The sequence below is a fragment of the Rissa tridactyla genome, chromosome 4, assembly GCF_028500815.1.
Source record: "Rissa tridactyla isolate bRisTri1 chromosome 4, bRisTri1.patW.cur.20221130, whole genome shotgun sequence".
Lineage (NCBI taxonomy): Eukaryota > Metazoa > Chordata > Aves > Charadriiformes > Laridae > Rissa > Rissa tridactyla.
The window spans coordinates 84,468,561-84,489,422 of record NC_071469.1 but is presented as its reverse complement, the minus strand read 5'-3'; the positions used below and the strand labels follow the sequence as shown (position 1 = coordinate 84,489,422).

At 38.1% G+C, this 20,862-nt stretch overlaps 1 protein-coding gene across 1 annotated transcript in view; it reads right to left on the bottom strand.

Annotated features, from left to right (window-relative positions):
* Positions 1–1,994: 1,994 nt before the first annotated feature.
* Positions 1,995–20,862, bottom strand: part of CMTM4 (CKLF like MARVEL transmembrane domain containing 4) — a 39,297-nt gene continuing 20,429 nt past the window's right edge. Inside the window, exons 3-4 of the mRNA XM_054199397.1 lie at positions 11,053–11,151; positions 1,995–10,139 (exon numbers count right to left, since the gene is read on the bottom strand). Of these exons, the coding sequence (XP_054055372.1) occupies positions 9,966–10,139; positions 11,053–11,151 (273 nt within the window). The 3' untranslated portion in view covers positions 1,995–9,965. The remainder of the gene's footprint in view (positions 10,140–11,052; positions 11,152–20,862) is intronic.

Here is a 20,862-nt window from a genome sequence, read left to right as displayed (position 1 = left end):
AAAGTTCTGCAAGTCCTAAATTTCCAACTGACAAAGCAATGTCCAAGATACTCAGTGAGAAGCGGTGCATCTCAGCCTACGTGGTATTTGAGAAGAACGCTTCCACCAGCCTGACAGGTTGGAAATGAGAATTCAGTTTAACACTCTGCAGAGCAAGCAGATGTTTTTCATTCATTATGCTTCTGCTAAGTCTTCATTGTACAAATTTCTAAGCCTGAATTTTATAGCTGCATCTTCCCCTGCTAGGAGATCAGCAGCCTGTATCATTAAGTGAGCACGTACTTATAACTGAACACTCACACTGCACGTTTCTGACACCCGCACTTCTAAAATGCATAAATAAAAGAGAAAACATACACATTGCTACTAGGCTGAGCTAAACCTCATAGCAGGCAGCTTGTAACCAACCTCATCAGAAATGGTAAAATTCAGTGGCTTCATCCCAAAGACCAGGATACGAACTGCCCCCAAAGAGAAAATGCAAGATATATATCGCCACGCATATGTAAAAATACAAGCAGCAGCTCCACCTAGCCATCTTTTAATCTTTTTTTGAGCATGGAGAGAAAAAGAGAGTGAGTACACATCATAGAAGCAGAAGAAATGTAGAGAAGCACTGAGGATGTCAATCTTGTTACAAGATGCCTGAGACACCTTTTTGCATGCAGTATTGGTTTAAAAGTTGGGATGGAGACACCATCTCTTGCTTTTCTCCTAAATAAACAGGACTGCATCAAAAAATCCACACTGCATCACAGATTCCTCCTTCACTGGAAGAATGCACCGTACTCTGAATGTTTTGTAAAACTTCTAGGTCAGAAGGTAAAACAATGCTACCCAGAAAATTTAAGTGCATTAAAAAAAATCATCATTTTTTCAATCTATTTCCTTGAAATAGAAAACAGCAATTCCAATGTTAATTTTAGCCAGGTAATACTTGTGTTTTCATGTATTTTGGATGTTGTCCATCGCATTTTGTTAGCCTAATCCATTAAATAAGAGATGAATTGCAGTCTTCCCTGGAGACTGAAGGAAGATTCAGTATTTAACAGTTAGACAGAATAAACAACTTTTTTTTTTTTAATTCAACAGCTGCCAACCTTCTCTTGACCAAGGAACATCAAGGCATAACAACATCAGCAGCAATATGGCATTAAGTCCAGCGCTTTAACTCTTTATTTTCTTCAACAGCATCAACTTCTTCAAAGCCCGATCACTAAGCAGGTCCAATGGACACAACAGCAGCGCAGATGAGAATCCACCACTGCTGACAGCCCCACAGGGGCAAAACGCCGGCCCACCTTGTAGCCGAACAGTTGTACAAGCACACAGCTCTCCCCAGTGAATCTTTCTGCAAAAGCTCAATCATCCCACCACCTTTGTCCACCACCCCACACGCACATTACCCCTAAGCAGCGTTTTAAGAGCGTCATCCATATTCACAAATCTTTCCACAACACTCATTCAACCATCCATGTGCTTCCATCAGTGCTTTCACCCTGCACCTAAAGCGCCTGGATACCAAAACCCCCAACCACATCAAGGTAGGACTTGCAACCTACAGCCCGTGAGGTGACAGAGCATCACCCACTCACTCTGGGATTTCAGCCCCAAAATTCCTTTTCAGTCTGTAACGTGATGCTGCAAACCACAATATACAGCATTTTGGCCTATGACAGCCAAAGAGAGGAGAAACCTCCACCAGAGCAACCACACCACAACCACTTTAGCAACAAAGCAGTTCCATGTGCTTTCTGCTACATATAACCTCTCATCAAGGACTGCTTATACATGGGTTTTCCATTAACTCCTGCGTCTCTGAAGTTCGTCTTGTCACAGACAGTCACAAAACCCTCAGGCAGGGCTGGCTGGTTTGCTGGTTAACCCCCTGCCACTGTCCTGCATAGGACGTGCATTTAGCAACCACACCAGCTTATCAACCATGACACTTGGTACACTGAGTTCATATGTTGCCTTTACAGATGAAGACAATGTTTTAGTACTTTAATATGTCCATTTATTAAACAGAAAGTCCGTCACAAATGGTTCCATACTATATTGATCAAGATAAGTGTTAGAAAACTACCATTTTCCCTACATACAAAAATACAGACTTTTACCACTATGAAGACATGATCAGAAGAGTACCATGAAAATCCGTAGAGCTCAAATCTTCAAATATCAGAAAGAAAAGACAGAAAGACAACTAAATAAGAAAAATTTACAAAAACTATTGTGCCCATATACAAAAGACTGGAAAAGCAAAGAGACATTTAAAACTGATAAATACACCATTTAAATTATGCTATAACAGTATGGATTTTAAAAACAAGACTGCTTTCTGTATTGTAAGACGTTAACAATCCTTCAGCTTATGTTTTTTGTTTAGCATAAACACCAACAGAAAAGAAGCACACAACATATTGAAAAATTGCTACTGGTGTAAAAACAAGTGGGGGGTTAGGTTTTCTTGTAGAGTTACCTTGCCTTTGAAATTGGTCAAGCACTAACAGCACAACTTTCACATATGGAGCGGGAAGATGCCACAACTTAGACGTGTAAGTTACAGCTGTGGGTACTGCGAAGCCAGCGACCTCAGCCAGCAGGTACCGCTACAGAAAGCATCGGTTTTACCAGCTGGCCTCGTGCGCTGTTTGAGAACTTCAAGAACACTTACCAAAATAATGTGAAATTGCTTCAAGGCTGTAAAATTGTCTCTATATGAACATTTGCTAACTTGTGATATTCTTCAAATCCTTGACCAGGATTTGATGATAAATTGGTACCTGATCTGCAGTCCCCTGAGTCCATGGGGAATTTTGCCTGAGTAAGGACAGCAGAGTCAGGTTCTGCATTTGCACAGAGAGTATGCTTGTAAGATTTTCCTTGGCAAAACATTATAATTTATCTTACTTCAAAAGCAAAATACCAAGGGCACGACACAGCAGACTTGTGCTCATATGATAAAAGGAAAATTGCACCCCCTTTGCTCAGCGTGAGATGGGATTCTAATGCACTGTTTCGACTAATCCTTCCGAGCTGTTCACAATTACAAATCTGTCAGTGTAGGACCCATACCCCCGAGGGATAAAGTCTTTCAGGCCTGGATACTCCTTCATCAGACACCATGAATCATAAATTACAAGCTAGAATCAGAATGTTTAGATTACGCCTGTGAGGTTTTTCTACTGGACCCAAAAATCAACCCTGAGGATACAGGTATCCCACACTGAGCATCTCTTTACACGGGTCTCAAGGGAAGAAGTGTGGAGTACCTGCTGGCTCTCCTCAGCAACGCGCTTTATCTCCATCTCAGGCAGCAGCTGAAGGCAAGAGTGATGCAATCTTCCCATTCGCCACGAGATCAGATTTACTGCTTAGTGCACAAAGGGAAGGCAATGACAGCGGTAGCCGTAAAACTGGTATTAGTGGAAACAAAGCACAACAAAGCCAGAGATGCATTAGTGACTCACATTACAAAAATAGTGTTTACTGGTTTAATAAATTTACATCTCTATTTTTGTGAATGACAAGTGTTTATACCACACATGGAAGGCACCCTAGGTGAAGCAGTTTTTCGGTATTTGTTTACAATTTTGTGAAAAGACATACAAAGTGTCAACGTTCAAATAAAAATTGAGCATTATAATGAGAAATAAATACATACTTTACTATTTTATTGTGGGTTCCTGAACCCTTACAAACTTCAACATATACAAATAGTTTCAAAATGACTCTAACACAGAAGAGAGAAAGTCTAGACAGATATAATGATTAGCTACGCCATTTGTTATATTATGTCATACATGTTGTGTCCTAAGTATAGAAATCATTTTAAAATGCAATAAATTGGCCACAATATATAAATCAAAATATTTTCTCACTCCAGAACCGTGATGTATGAGTTAAAGCTGGATGAACTGTAGTGCTAAGTAAGATACACTCTCCCTCCACAATATCCAACAAGTAGAAACCGGTAAACATTCAAGATTAAAGTATAAACAGTAGAAAAATGAAGGTAGCAATTGTTGTAATAAAAGGGTGCTAGCCAGAACCACTTTAACCTGTAGACATGAGGATAAATGGAACGTTACTAAAAATATTTAAACAATAATACTTTTGGGATTAAAAGGTTACCAAAAGTGATAAATCAGCCTAGTTAAGTGAGGGTATTTTCTTTCAAACACATGAAGGTTTTAATTAAATATGTCTATTGAGACATTTGTCTAAAGGAAAACAAATACACTACCCTGAAATTTCCCATATTCTAGACAATAGTCCGTGACAGTCAGAAGAGGCAGATGGTCATATTTCATTCTGTTACTCACATCCAGATGTTATTAAAATAGCTGTAGGGACCAGCCCCAATCAAAAAATAAGAAAAAAATCCACATACTCCATTAATATGATCTGGCTATTGCTTTTTGAAATGCTCCTATGTCCTCATTCTGAATTCATGAAAATAGTTTCCATATCCTTCCATATATGCTAACTGGCTTTTTAAAATTTTACCCATGAAGTCCATGGTATAGAGATAAAACCTTCATAGTAAACACAAAGCTCTATGTTATAAATACGTCAATCAAGGTAACTATGTATATTGTATATAAAATTAAATATCTTCTGTTTGCCAAGTATAATTTAAAAAGGAATATCTGTGGCTAGTTATAAAAAAATATTTATTAACCCATAGAGATTAAAAGGCAATTTCACTAACTCATCCATCCAGCACATTTGAAAGAGCTGCACTGGGATTCTGGATAGGTAACTTTATCTAATCACATTTTCATGATAAATAGACAACTTTCATTTCTGGGCATATATAAGAACACTTTTGAAAGCTGCATATCCCAACAGAAAATTAGATTGTGTTGTATACTCTAAATTAAAAGCTATCATAAATCACAGTGTAAGCAGTTTTTTTTAAAGATTATTTTAGAATACAAATGGTTAAATTATAGACAGATTTAAAAAAAAGACAACGCAAAAATAAGACCAAAACAAGAAAGGAACCCTTTCAGGTTGGACAGCACCACTCTGACCCTGCCAAACAGATCCCTCCAGGTGGCCAAGTGGCTAACAGGGAAAACAATATACCAGGAAAAACTCTGAAGTGGCATTCAGAGATTTCCTGAATATTTGTATAAATGTGTTTTAAACCAACTCCCTCTGTTAAGATAAAGAGACGAATATGGCATCATTTCTACAAGCTATTTTCAGACATTCTGCTGGATATTGTACCTATTTCAGTTTCATTTTTAAATTATTATTTTTGTTGTCATTAAAATTCACACACATGACATCTCTATCTGCACTGCTGTCTTTGAGCTTTGTTGGCCCTCCAAACAATCCGTTAGTTTATGCTATAAACAACAAGAACTAAGTACCCAAGTTTCAGAAATGCTACACTTCAGTGGGACGGAGCAGAAATTAGTCTGGAACTATCCTTTCTTTTGGATACACAGAGCCCATCTACATCCTGTGGGTCTCCGGGAACCAACTGCTGTACTTTAGCTGAGCAGAAGTTATTTGATAATCACACCCATTTCTGCACATAATTCAGGTTTTAAGAGGCACCATTAACATCGGTGTACAATCTCTCCAGCCCCACAATTAGGAGCAGAGAAACACTGCTACACCTACTTTTACTACTGATTCCAGGTGTCTGTCTGTCTCCTTCTCTCACTAAAGGCAGAGGCAGATGAATCTCAAATCCTCTCAACCTCTATGCATGTGGTTCTTCCCAGAAAGCTCGCACAAAAACACATGCAGAACACCAGCGATCTTCCAAAGCTCACGGGGAAAGAAATCACATTTCCCCACCGCATCCAGCCCAAACACCATCGGCTAAAGGGAAGAGGACCATGATTATGCAAAAGGACACTGGACACAGTATTCTTAACTTCCTTATACTGAAGCAGACACTACACAGATCAATGAAGAAGGCTTAACAAAAATTAAATATTAGAACATATAGATTGCTGAGGCATGAATATACGAAATGAACGAGTGGAGAGTAAGGAGGAATCAACTTTACTAAGAAGCAATGAAACTGTCAAATGAGTTCTTAATTACGGTTTTAGAAACTTCTCTTGTAGGCAGTTTGCACATCATTAGAGGAATGTATGATAAACTTGAACGAAGGCTGACAAAACTGAGCATACATAGCATTAAAAGGAAAACATATTCTTACAACGCTGTACAACAGTTGTTATGCTGTTGCTCCAATCATATGCTTTAATTCATCTTTTGATGTCTGTGCATAGGTTGCAAAATTTACCGTTATTTCTACATGCAGAAATACATGGAGATTGCATACCTGAGGGCTCAGTTTCACGAAAGAAGACTGATCAGAACCATTAACAATTTCAAACATCTTGTTCCTATGAGGTTCAACTGCTTAGCTTTAATTTAGTTTTATTTACAGTGGGTTTTGAGTCCCTTTATGGAGCTAAACAGCACTCTTCAGGACTAAAAGAAATTATCCCTATATGCTTGGCAATTACAAGCAAGATTAACTGGCTGGGAGAACCAATTTAATGTCACTTTTCTAAGCAAGTTTAAAAAAACATTTTTTCTTCCTTCAGAGGTTTTTTCATGACGACTGCAGTTTGGATAACAGTCCTAAAATATTACCACCTCTTTAATACACTGTGTAAAATTAAGTTGGGAGAGTGGGGTGGAAGATCAACTGCGTGTACATCATATTTCAAAACTGAGCATCAGTTTGATGCTCAAACTTACTTGTCTCTCACAGCTACTTTATTTCCCTTCTATATAATCCAAATAGTAAATAATGTCTCTGTAGAGTAATAAATGCTTAACTTAGATTTTTAGAAAGTATATACTGTACAATACTAAAATCATCTTTGGTCCCCAAAATAAGGAAATTACAAATTTACATTTGTTTTTGTTGTACAAAGTGTTTCAGATAGTATTTTTTAAATTACTACTCTCTTTGAATTCTACCCTGAAAGCTGTGCTAAGCTCAAGTCATGATGTAAGTAATAAATAATGACATACTGTTCTCAGCTCAAGAAAACGTATTTCACAAGTAAAAGCACTCAAGGTCATTCAGGTCTACGATACTACATGGTGAAGTGTTACACTGGATTAAAAGTATAACTGCATCATTCTGCATTTGTCATTCCAGCTAAAAGATAACAAAAGCTTTTCATTATCTCACTCCAGAAAAAGCTCAGTGAAGTTATCCTTTTTCTAGGTAAGGAAAGGTGTAAGGATTTGAAAGACACCAAATTCATACGCTTGCAGAGGCATGAGAGCTCCTACACCTCTGAAAAACCAGGATCAGCACAGGGAGCATGAGAGGAACGGGGCATTATCTTACACACAACGTAAACTCAAACGATGGGCTCCTAATTAAAAGCCTTCGCTGTGCATCACCTAACTTCTGTTTCTTGATCTCAGGTGAGGGGTCCACTCTAAAAGCATGGATCTTCTGGAGGACAATATTCTGTATTTGAGTAGGAGGCTTGAGTTTTTTTGGTGCAGGTGTATTTTTTTTTTTTTTTTTTACAATCTTTATATAAATGGCTTTAATGCCAGTTTACAATTCCAGTCTAGATATGCTTGTGCTACTTTTAAAGAGACTCTTTTAATAATTGACAATATCTACAAACTCTCCTTGCAAACTTTGCCAATACTAGGCAAAGTGCTGAAAAACAGCAGGGCTATAACAACTGCATGGGCAATGACAAACTCCGATATTTCATACCACACTGAACATGGAACCGTCATCTGCTTTTCATGAAATGCACAGTAATGCTGGTGAGGCACCACCTCAATGAACTGTCTATTTTCTATGCTCTAGACCCAACGCTATAGGTTGGCTATGTGGTTTGATCTTTTTTTAAACTGGCATTCCCTTTGGCATTCACTTTCTATGAAGCACATTAAAATATTACTATAACAACTGGTAAACCATTACTTGTTAAGAAAATGCAAGTTTTCTTTAACCTCATTAGTAATTCTTTCTGAATTTTAATCTCCATCTTAGCCACTAAGGTGAAATGCACTGTAGACATCAGTAAACTAAAAATGAAAAGGCACCAATTTTGTCACTTTTTTTTTTAACCACACACATCAGAATAATTCTCTGTTGCTCAATTCAAACACTGCAGCCTTCGGTTCACACCTCTCACTACCCCAGTTCCCTCCGGAATTAAAAACGCCCAGGCACTTCTATTGATCTTCTGTTTGGAATAACCTGGTTTTCATCTTTAAAAGTGACCTATTGCAATGTATTGCCGTTTGTTCTTAAGACTCTAGTTAACTGCATTCATACGCTTAAGAGCACAGCTACATAAGAACACTATACAAAAACTGTTCAACTCAAATATGAGATAAATTCAGGCATACGTGGCATACAGTCCTGCTAATTTCAGAGATTTCATCGACTTACACCAGAAAGCAATTCAGCTCTAGAGATCTCCTCCCCTACAGATTTCCTTCACGTAACATGCAGGCATGCATATGCCAAATAATGGCTTACACAGATAAAAACATCAATCAAAAAAACCAGAAAAATAGCAAGGGACATCCTCCTATTCAACATTAGGATATTGTCTAACTGATTACTGCAGAATTCAAGTTTTAAGTAGAGAAAATATCCTTCTCCTCACTGTAAGTACAATTAAAATAAGAAAACTTCAATTAGGTAAAACTATTTCTAAACAGATCAATACAACCATATTATCCTTCAATTATCTAAATCATTTTCCAATGAAATATTAGAGAAAAAAATTGCAGAAACACTCAATTAAAAAAAATAATAAAAAAAACAGTTTTACCTACTACCAACAGTTTTAATTTTAGAAGACAAACAACCCTCCAAAAAGGAAAATATTTATCTTGAATGAATCACAATGTTGCAGCTTTAGAAACATTTTATAAGCACATCATAATTTTTTGCTAGTTCTTGCTTACCCAAGGCTTCTCAGACAGGTTGAACCTTAAAAAAAAAAAAACAAAACACAAACCAAACTAAACAAAACCCCAACAGTAACCAAAAGAAAAAAGCCATGACTGGAATGCAAGTGTATTGGATGACAACCCCTTCTTTCTCTACTCTGCACCTCAACGCCCTCTTCTCCACCCTGCCTCCCAAGCATCTTTCTTTTCCCATTTCAGAATGAAAACCAGAACATATCCCAACATTAGCAGAAAACCACATACTTGCACTGATGCATTATGGTGACCATTCAATAAACATGCTAACTTTGTGCAGGTTCACATCTGTCCCAGGCCATGCATGAACCAAATACGGCAATTTCAGAGTAACCCACAGGGCAACTACCTCACTGCTATATCCAGCAAGCAGAACCGCACAATGGTTGTCCATTCCAGCTGTGTAAGTGCACCAACAGTGAAACGGCAGGACATCTTGCAGATAAGAACTGAGCTGCACTGCTGAGGCTGCATGAGGTGGATACAGAGAGTTTGTTGGCCAGGATACATGGCTGAAGTTATTGCTATTTGCCCCTCACTTCCTTTTCACGTGTATTAAATTTAATTCTGGTGGATTTCTTTCTTATATTAACCAAGCAATGTAGTGCTGGTCTTAGTGTTTACGATAGACGAAGAAACAGTGGCAGAACATGTATATTCAGAGCTTGCGCTTGGGAGAGGGAAGGAAAGTACTGTGCAGTTAAACCCAAAACAGTAACATACTGCAAAACATATATATGTTATATATTATATAAGATATATAATATACATATATATATGTGGACATCTTAAACAGATCTTGCTTTTGAATGACCAATATCTACTGCCTTCATGACAACAGCTTCTGACTCAATGCATCTCTGCACATACGCAGGGCTGGGCATTCTTTGCCACCATCTGATCTTCCTTTTCTTCCTTAAATAAAGAAAAAAAACCCTTTATTCCATGAGGGAGTTAAGCACTTCTTTTCCCTTTGCAGTCCCATTTGAATGTTGCTTTCATGCATCCAGACGCTGAATCTCAGGGCGATGGTCTACTTCTCTGGATTCTGTCCGAGCACGTATGTAGTCACTGGTCTGCCGACTACTTTGTTGTCTGCTGTTCATTCGCCACTTTTTAATAGCTAAGTATGTGTTCACAGCATACACTGCCATTGCCAAGAAACCAAATATCTACAAGAAGTAGAAAGAATTGTCAAAGACAATTTTTGAAAACAAGAACAATAGTAGTTTCACAACAAATTCCTCAGAAACTTCATTTTCTACTTTATTTGCACTGACAAATCATCATGGCCTGCAAAATTGGTGTTTTTCTTCAATGAACTAGAGAATCTGCGAGAGTAACTAAGATCAATGATCCCAGAAAACAAAGTGTCTACAAACATGACAATTAAATCCTGCAATGCAGCTTCAATGGAAGAACCTCTTGTAAAGAGGAATACAGCTCTTCATCCAACAGTTCATTCCTCAGGACACACATAATAATGAATGACTGACAAGAGAACAGATGACTAGTCCAGGCCATCAACCTGGAGAAGGAGATAATTTGCAGTTCTTCCTGTATGCTTCTGCAGAACTGTTGTGTGATTTTCAAGGTCCAGGAATTTTTTTTTTAATTTTATTTAAAAAAAAAAAAAAGGTTGCCAGCTCAAGCACAAAATTAATTTGCTTGAGCTTACTGTCCTAGATTTAAAATCTCCAAGTAAAGTTCTACTCACTCCATAGAACAAAAATGATCTGTAGTGAGCAAGAAGAATTCAGTAAACTATGTGTAAGCAGCTCTAGTTTCTTGTGAATTTTCAGCTCTATCTTTTCCGTAGTCTTGCAATATAGAGCAGTATCATCTAAGCTAGCTCTAGAGAAAGCAGCAAGGCTGCAAGCCATTTTTCTGTTTGTTCTTGCCTTAAGACAAAGAACTCAAAGGATGTCGATAATTTTAATTCAGAATTAGCATATAGCCAACTGTAAAACTACAAGTAAACTGCAATGGCAAAGGCAACAGGAGTATTCAATGAACACGAGGGAAGAGTTAATCTTAGTTTTAACAGAAGATAAGATGAACATATAAAGAAGTTCAAATTCTTACCACAGCAGCAATTTCTGCTCCAGTTTTATGGTTTAAAGCAGCAAGTACTACAGAGGCAATGAAAAAGAAGAAAGTGCTGAGTCCAGTGTTGACCAGATCCTAAAAAAATAAATTCATTAGCATTACTAAACAATGATTCTTTGCTTGCTTTTATTAGAAGTGATGAAATAGAAGAAGGTTAGAACACGAACTAGAGCAATACTTTCCCACTTTTTATGCAGTTTGTCACTTACCCAAAAGAAGGCAAAGATTATTACCCAGGAAACATAGCATGTGTGCCTGTTAGTCTGTGAACTGAAGTCAGACGGCATGTACACATAAAGCACCAGTGCAGATTCTGGATGTGCTACGTCAATTTCTACTGGGTTTATTCAGAAAGTACTGTCAGCATAACCAATGAGTAAAGCTGCTCTACCTCAGCTGACACTGAAGTAACCCAAATATCCAGCTTTAGCACTCCAGGAACCCCTTGTTCTCTTTCACATGACAAGAGTGCTCCATGCACTGCCTGGGTAACAGTCAAGGATTTTTCTCCAAATTCTTTGAGGCCTACATTGTAGAAAACTGCACATCCTATGCTATTTTATAACAGCTGCCTGTATCATGAGAATACATGAGAGATTTTTGTGTATTTATTGCATAAAATTGGTATTTCAAGCAGACATTTTAAAACATACGCACAGCAACACCCCAGGGACACCTACATCCATGGAAAATTCTTGCTTTGCTCCAAGCACAGAAAGTGAAGGCAGCATGCAATTCAGTTACACATACACTGTGTGTCACTTAGTGTTGAGAAGATTTCACTGCCGAGCCTTACAAGCAGCAGGGTCATTAATGTACCATGGGAACATCAGGAAGAATTCTGAATGGCAGCTATTAGCACAAGAATAATTACATCAATACAAGACTACCTGATCAGACTCGAAGCTCAAAAAAAATTCAAGAGTTGGGAGTTTAAAATAAAAGAAGAAAAAGTGATAGATTCATTAGGGGCTAGCTGTTCAGTATGTTACTTGGGGCACCTTTTACAATTTTTTTAAAACATTCTACATGTATGTACACTGACCTGTACATACACTACAGAGATGCAGGAAATAACAGACTGTCACGATGACTGAACGAATTGGTGAAGTCAGGGAGTAAGGAGGGCTGAGGAGGAATCGGGGAACGGCAGTTCAGCACAAACATCCTGAAGGAACAGGAAATCAGGGAAAGATGAAAACTACCAGAGTCAAAAGGGTTGGAAAGAAAACCTGTATACAACTTTGCTGTGCAACTTACAGTTCTGAGTTAAAGAAAAAAAAAAATAACACACTGAACATGCCAACTCCCACCATTAAAAAAATCCCATCACCACTCTTTAATTAGAATTCAAGGACAGATTTGTTCTACTCGACTCTCTTCTTTCACATGCAAGTCAGGCTCGCTTCCTCTTCCTGCTCCTCCACTTACAACAAGCATCATTTTATTTTTTTATTGTTTTTTCCGCCCCCAAAGTACATCTTGTAAAGTGTAGTAAGAAGTCAGGCTTAGAAAACTGAAGATAAAATCTAAACTTATTCCCTGGGTATGAATCCCATAACTATATTCCAGCTACATAGCAAAAAGACTTTAAAAAAGACCACTGTCATCCAGTCACTCCCAAAACACGTTTTTCTAGGCATGATTTGGGAATGCTTTAGAAAGTAGTTGTAAAAACTGAAAGTTTCTGGCACTGTGTTATTCACAGGGAAAACTATTTTGAGGGTACTGACTGAGCAACAGCTGGTTATCAAAGTGAAGGTACCTGGGGATAAACTGTGTGATGTATTGCTGTGGCCTGACCCTCATCTAAAGCGGGACTTTCCTGAGAAATCCAAGAGGCTTCCATTGCTCATCGCTATTTCCACCCACGCGTTCAGATTTCATGAGCCCGGTAAGATCCAAACTATCTTACCAAATAGTAAGGAAACAAAAGCAAATTGCAGTCTCAGAAACTCCTACCATCTTTTCACCTGCCAGTGTATAACTAGAGAGATACTTCACATTTCCGTTCAAGCTCACTGAGATAAATGTTATCCAGCACTTATGGCAAGAAACACTAGATTTTTATTAAAATAAGCTATTGCAATTTTAATTATATAATTTCTTGCCTTGCAGGGATGAATTAAGAAATAGAGATATTAGAAAATAAATGGCATTTCATTATTTATCCAAGTACCCTCCTCTCCAACTCCAAATTTAGCAGCTCAAACCTTTCTTCCAGGGTTGCCAACAAGAGCTGTGGTTCTCATCTGCACAAATCCTTTTTCACTAGAGGGAAAAATCTCACTATATATGACAACAGAGACCAGACTCAACAGTATTCAACATTTTCATCAAGTCTCTAGAGTAAACATACGTATGTCATGAAGAATGCTGAAACTAAATACTGAGGAGAGGGGCAGCTATGCTCTTGAATAACTGAAAAAAAAAAAACCCAAAACTTTAGTTCAACCCAAGGTAGGGTTACGTATTTTACTACCAGAGTTCATTTGCCACCTACAGGAATGACCTGCAGAATGAAGACAAAATCCTAGAAGAAATAACTCAGAAGAACTTAGTAACTACAGTAGGTAAGCATCTCAACATGTGATGCCATGACAAAAAAAAAAAAAAAGAGAAAAAGCACTTATACATTTCCCTGGACATGTGGACACGATAGGTGTAAGGCGGTAATCTTACCTTTGCAAGGGACACTGGAATGCTGCATCCTGTTCCGGTATCCACATTTTTAAAAGTATGTTGAAAAATTGGACAGGGTACAGAGAAGAGCCACAGAAGTTATTTGAAAGGAGGAGAAAATTTCTCACAGTATGAATCAAAGAACCTAAACTACTTTGAATATTAAAATGATTGAGCTGTGTACATGAAGACTCCAGTGCTCAAATAATCAAAAAATACTAGCTGTTTTAAAAGTTTAGCATAGAAAAGCACAACAAAATTAACAGTATAACAAAATCAGTAGCTGCAAAGTTAAGACAAAAGTCATATTCAAAATAAAGTAAGCTTATTTAAAGGGAGCTAACCATCAGAACAAACAACCAAAAATGTGCTTATTATTCCACCTTTTCATTTCTTACAATCCAGATTATGTTTTTTCAGACACATTTTGTACTTCCTTAATACCATAGACTAAGTAGATGACATATGCTACTCCATGATTTATGGGGTCAGATGGGCTTATTAATTAATCCTGCTGATGTTTGATCCTGTTTGAATCTGTCAGCTTGATCATCTTGCCAAAGGAGAACAGCATAAGCAAGATAGCTAGATCTACCCACAACATGACAGACATTACCATCTATCTCCATGCTACAAATTTACTTGGCGGCTTCTTGTAAGAAGTCTGAGATACTGCAGAATATGAAATACTGCTGAAGTTAGACTGCTGGTGCCATTGTCATGATTTTTCCAGGAAACCAAAGAAATAAGCGAGTTAGAAACTTTGTCATCACTGGCATTTTATTTTATTGTACTCTTTACGAAGAATATCAAATTTCTCCTTGCAAAAAATCAAATAATTCAAATCTAAAGACTTGATTCTATCTTGAGGCTCCAATTTAGTCATTTCTGCAATTCTATTTTCCCTGATTAGATAAAAACCTTTTAATGCAATTAATAATTGATTCACATAGATACAGTAAGGCTAGTTTCTTAAAAAGCTAAAAATAACACAATCTTTCATAGCCACAGATCAGATTGTTTGGAGCTTAAGGGGCAATGACACTTATCAATAACATTGTCATACAACGGTAACATCAGACACAAATATTGGTGGAAGTTTTTAATCCAAAATTTAGATTTGGGTTTTTTTTATCTTTCTGCTCTAGAGTTTTGGAAGAAGTTAGAGTAGAAACAAAAGAGAATGAACTACAGCAAGAATTCAAGCAGTAAAGGACACACCCTAAAATAATGTAGCTTTTTTCCACGTAAGAGAAAATGAATAATCGTGACAATAAAAAGAATAAACTAATTGAAAAAAGATGAGCCGTTTCAAATCTGGCCATGTTGTAGCTGAAGTTCTTGCTATTATATTTATAGACAAAGTAAAAACCACATCACACAGATAGAAGAATTTCTGCTGAAATTAGAGCAACCTCATGAGACAGTATGCTGTGCCATAAAATACTGTAGAAAGCTGCCATCCATAACAGAGAACAAAATCTATGAGCTGAGTCAAATCTACTCTAGGCTGCTGCTGCTCCCTTTCTCCCTTACAAAATGATTTAAAAATTAAAGACTCACTTCTGGTCACTTGCTAGTTATTCAAAAGTCATTCTGTTCAGTCATCAACAGTCCTATTAGTCCAAAGGAGACTATCCAAGGACACAGTTTGTTACTGCCATCACCAGCTATCTGTCCCACTCAGAAGGAGCATAAGGCAGAGGAGGCATCTTAACTTGGGGATGAAGATGGGTTTATGACAAAACAGCATTTTACACTAAAATAGATGGGGTGAGGCTTTTGTTCTGCTGATTCTGCTGTAAAGGTGGGAAACTCTAGAAAAGGCAAGTGGACAGCATCCTACAGTCTTTTGGTTTTAAGTAACTTATATAAATAAAAATATGACATTTAAACTGGTGGTTGTTTTTGTCATTTGCTTTCTGAGATCCAAGCGTTTGCATGTAGATAGAGTTTAACATAGGTAAATTAATGTAATCTGGAAAAGAAGCGTGCACATTTCAACAGCTTGTGACACAAGGCGACAGAAGTCACAGCCTGCTGCTCTCCAGGTTATTTTCCACAAAATAGAGCACTCAAAGTAATATTTCCTTTAAGCTCTGTTTGGGTTTTGGTAGTTTGCTTTTCAGTTGGCAGAGGAGGGGAGGGAGAAGCGTGGTTATTGATTTTTTTATATTTTTTTTAATTTTTTGTACAATGCCCCTAATTTTTCCTCCAACCAGTACTTTACTGGCAAGGTTTGGGCACTTTTCCCCTTCTATATGAAGCTATCAAATTGAAGTTTACAAACACACCAGTCAGTCCTGTAAACCAAGCACCTCTAGTCAAGCTCCCATAATTTTACTCTATAATCATATTGTTAAAGATTGTAACAAGCATTTTGCACCACACACAGGGCTGACATCCCCTGGGTCCCACCTCACCTGCAGCAGCCCCCAAGGGGCTCTAGCAATAACCTCCAGCTGCTCCTGGTTCAGGTGCTTCAATCCTGACACAGGCATCTGGCACTTGCTGGAAATCAGTTCTAATTCCAGTATCTCAAGCAAAATATGTAAAAAAAAAAAAACCCTGAATTAACAGAAGTGACTTTCAAAAACTTTAGTCAGCCCTGTGAAAGGTCAGGGACAAGCTATGATTTTTGAAGAAATGGAAGAAGTGGCTTCGATATCAAGATTCATATGATTTTATTCTCATTTCTAACTATTCTTGAGTTGGACTACAAGCTCTGTTAGATATAGTAACTCTGCTGTAAATGACAAAACACATTCCTGAAGGAATGCTTCTACAATCCCCATTTCATTTTGGTTTCTTGAAGATCACCTGCCCATTTCCCTCTCAGTTCTCTCTTAGCTGCTCCTCACTGCTTTCCCTGCACATTTGCCTGCCTCATGCACACAAACAGGACCAGCAGTTACCATCACAAAACAACAGATCCTACTAGAAACAACTACAAAACCATGTAATATTTCTTGTATTTCAAAGTTGTGCTTATATTTCTTGCAAGAATAATGCAGCATTGTTTACACTATGCTGCACCAAATGAGAACCATCCACAAAGAACACTAACCCAGAGAAAATTAATTCTGACAGTTTTATGAAAAATTCATTTTCATCCTTAATAGGTATTGCTATTTTGACAGCAGTAAACATAAAAGTGAAGGATGACTTACTTGATTTCTCATTCAACAGCTAAGCAAGCCAAAAAAACCCAAGATGTTTTTTCAAAACAGAAAGGGAAAAAATAAATAAATTTTAAAAAAAGAAATCAAGATTGCCCTGTGAAGGCCTTTGAACTACAGCTTTGTAATTACACCCATCAGAGCCAAGGTTGGCCTAAGACAGTTTGTCATTCTGGCACCACATCAAATTTCCTCCCAACTACTTAAGTGTCAGTTACTTGCACACAAGGTTTCATCTCTGCAACAACTGAAAAAAAAAAAAACAAACCCAACCCCGCAAAGATGATGAAATAAGTGTTCAGGCAGCACAAAATACAACCACTGATCTGCGTCTTCAAAGAGACACACCTGACTCCTCAAGTTCCCTCCCTTTAGCAGCACTTCCCTGGGACCCAGTTCAGGCTAACGAGCCCAGCAGAACTCTAATTAGTTTGTGCTGTGCTCAGTTCTGTGCCTCATCTGCTCGAGGCTGAAAAACTCTGTATTCAGAACTAAGCACACACAAAACACACTACCAGAGCTCCAGTGGATGTTTAAAAAAAAATTAAAAGTCAGTGGTAAAAGTCTATTGGAAGATTTATTGGGTTTTTTTTCCTACACAAACATAAATAGTCCATTCTACTGGCTGATTATGCAATTATTTACGTCTGTAATGATTCGGATTTCATTATACAAATTCTCATCCAAGAGACACTGCCAAATTCCAATATTCTCAGCTGTTTGCCACCACTTCTCCCCCTTCCCAAGTCATCTCAGTTCTCAGCCCTGAAAAACAGGTACTGCAGCATTAGGGTGGATCCACCCTGCAGTGACAGTGTCAGAAAGCCTGGCAAACGACAGGCAAATTCACCAGAACACGGAAGCTACACCTTAACTGCCCTACCCGGTCCCTACTTCTAGAGGGCCATGTCATCCACACGGTTTGGCTGCAAGACCTTAAGCTCTTGCTATAGATCACGAGACTCAGATAATGAATTTAAAAAAAAAAAAAGGATAATTTAGCCAAACACAAAATTATAGCAAACATTCAGTTATTAGTTAACTCTGAGAATAAACATTTCAAATCAGCAGCTCATCAGTTAAGCAGGATGTGGGGTGCTCTCCATTCCCCTATGCCCCTTGCAAGTCTCCTTGCAGAATAGGTTCCCTTTGAGCTGTGAAGCATAAAGGCAATGGAAATTTCCATTGACAGGTTCCTCAGCTTTTGCGTTTTTGCATAATATCAATAGTGCTGCACAACCCAGACACGGGACTGTTCTTTCATCTACCGTTAGCAGACCTGCCTCTCTTCAACACACCCAAGCAAGGTTCTTTTCTGGCCTCACCATCTCCTCTCAGGAAAATAAGAAAGTGGTTGGCAAGTTTCTAAATAGGGTCAAAACAAAGCTCTTTTCTGCAAATGACTAAAAATACATATTAAAAAATATTTAGTAAATTTGCAGTTGTGTTATTTGCTAGTATATACTGATCCACGTTTTCATTCCAACCAGAGATAGTGGACATCAGACAACAGCCACAATGCATTAGAAAGAAAACTAATTTTAATAAAGTACTAAAGGAGACAATTCTGTGTTGGACAATAGCGGCTGATGGCCTGGTATTTTCTAATATGTAGGATCATTTGAAAGTAAATGGTTTTCCTAGTTTGTGTGAGTACCATGTTTAAAGAAAAACTTCTTCCTAAATTTAAGACTATGAAAATCTTTCAAGCACAGTAACAGCCTCTTCTCACCCAGCTTCTAAAAGCAAAGCTTGAGACTTTTCACAAGGGAAATTCCCATTATAAAGTCATACTTTTTTTTTTTAAGTGACTTCCTCCTAAAGCATTCAGGAGTGTGAAAGTCTGTTACTCAGAAAGCAACCCCTCTGATAACTGTGTCATATACAGAGACTGCAAAATTATCAAAATAACCATCAAAACACAGGAAAGTACTAAATACTGAAAGAGGCAGATAATGTATGAATATATCTAAACTGTAAAGAATAAAATGCTAAAAAAAGCCAAAAAAAATCCCACCACAACTCTACATTCTTAAATTTCCTACTAACTTTGCCAGAGTAATCTCCCATACGTGTTTTATCGGCAGTCTTTGATCTCCCACTCTGTCCATGCAACATCAGACCACAGCTATCTGAATAATGCAGATACTCCCAAGCGCCTCGAGGAAGGATGGTCTCATCATTTAATGGAAGTCAGAAGCTTCCAGTTCTTTTCTCACTTCTGTTAGAGATCTTTGGTATACCAATGGGAGAAGCATTTCATCTTCAGTACATAACTAAAAGAATGAGACTTGTGAGATCATGGCAATTTACTTCTACCTCTCTTGAGTTTGGCAATATGAACTAAAGCAAAAGCATTTGCAGCATATTCCATTTACCCTTCAGGCTGAGCTCCGACTATGTCACCTTGCTCCATGCTGTTTAGGTAGGGGGTTCAGGTTCAGAGTGTGACCATTGCCCTAAAAATCAAAATGCTTAACTTCTAAAACAACAAACAAACAAAACCAAAACCTCCCCATCCACAATTGGTTGGATTTTTAAGCTCTCTTTTCTCTGAAGATCTCTAACAGAGTGCCATGCAGAGACAAGTAACACTGCACTCAGTCAAAGCAGCAATTCTTGTCCCTCAAGTACTGTAAGGAGTCAGAGTGGCTGAGAGGACCTACCAGATAGGCACTGGTATCTACTGCTTTGACAGGAAAGGCAGAGAGCTGCGTTTAGGCTTCTGTACTTACGTATGTTCAACACATTGTGAAAGCACTCTGGTAGGCAGTAAAAGCGTGCCACAGGCCTCAACAACAGAACAAGAGGCAGAGACATATAGACATAGGAGTATGGAAGTCATTTAACTGCCTCTTCCACAGACAACTTCAGCTCAGTCGTGGGGACATACCACTCTGTGCTGTCTTGATAAAAAGTCTTGGCCAAGCTTACTTTGAACATAAGCTGGATCTAGTATTCCCTGTGAAACCACTTGCATCACACCAGCAAAACCATCATGTATTTTGTGTGACACCGATGCACTTACACACTTGTTACCATGCTCTTGTACATCCTACTCGCATGCACAGAACTGTGCAGTATGAAAAGATAGGCTTTGATTGCTGGTATCAGCTGTCGGGCTGTTGTGATGCTCATTAAACAACCAAGCTGGCAACAGAAACAGAGACTACCTTCTCTCTGCAGCTGCTGCTTTTCAGCTTCCCATGAAGATCAATGGTGACAATACTGGCAGAATGGACACAAGGAGCAAAGGCAAGGACAATCCATTAACATTCCAGTGGTTCCACTGGTTTTGTTTTGCAAGCCACCTGGATCTCCCCCACCTACAGCTACCAGTCACAGTTCTCAGTCCCTCTGATCTACCAAGTACTCTTAGGACGAGTTCCTCAATAGACTGTGCATCCCCAGGGTACAAAGAATCCTCTAATGCCACATTCCAGTCTCATTTTAGAGAAGTCATTCAGGCTTATAAACAGTTACTGCAAACATGCAAATTGCAACATTAATAAACTACATTAAAAACAAACAAAAAACATCACACAGAAACCTCTGGGACTGGTCTCCAACAGTACTTACAAACTTACTGTCATAAAATAAAACAGAACATAGGCACATATGTATCTGTACTGTCCAAAGAAGCTGATATAAATCCTGTCCTTGAAGCTGACAGCTCTTTTGCTGGAGTGACTAATATGTTGATTTTGTGACCCGTGTTTATGCAACCCAATCTGAAAGTTTAACTCATAATACAGCATGGAAATGGAGACTTGTACAAAAGGAATGTGCACGGCCAGCAGTTCTCTTCCTAAAACTCCTCATATTTGAGAACACATTAAGCATTGCCAGTCAATGTTTAATAGTTATGTGTGTAAGCAATTCAGAACACCTGATTTCACAGAAAGCACATAACTTTTTACATTAC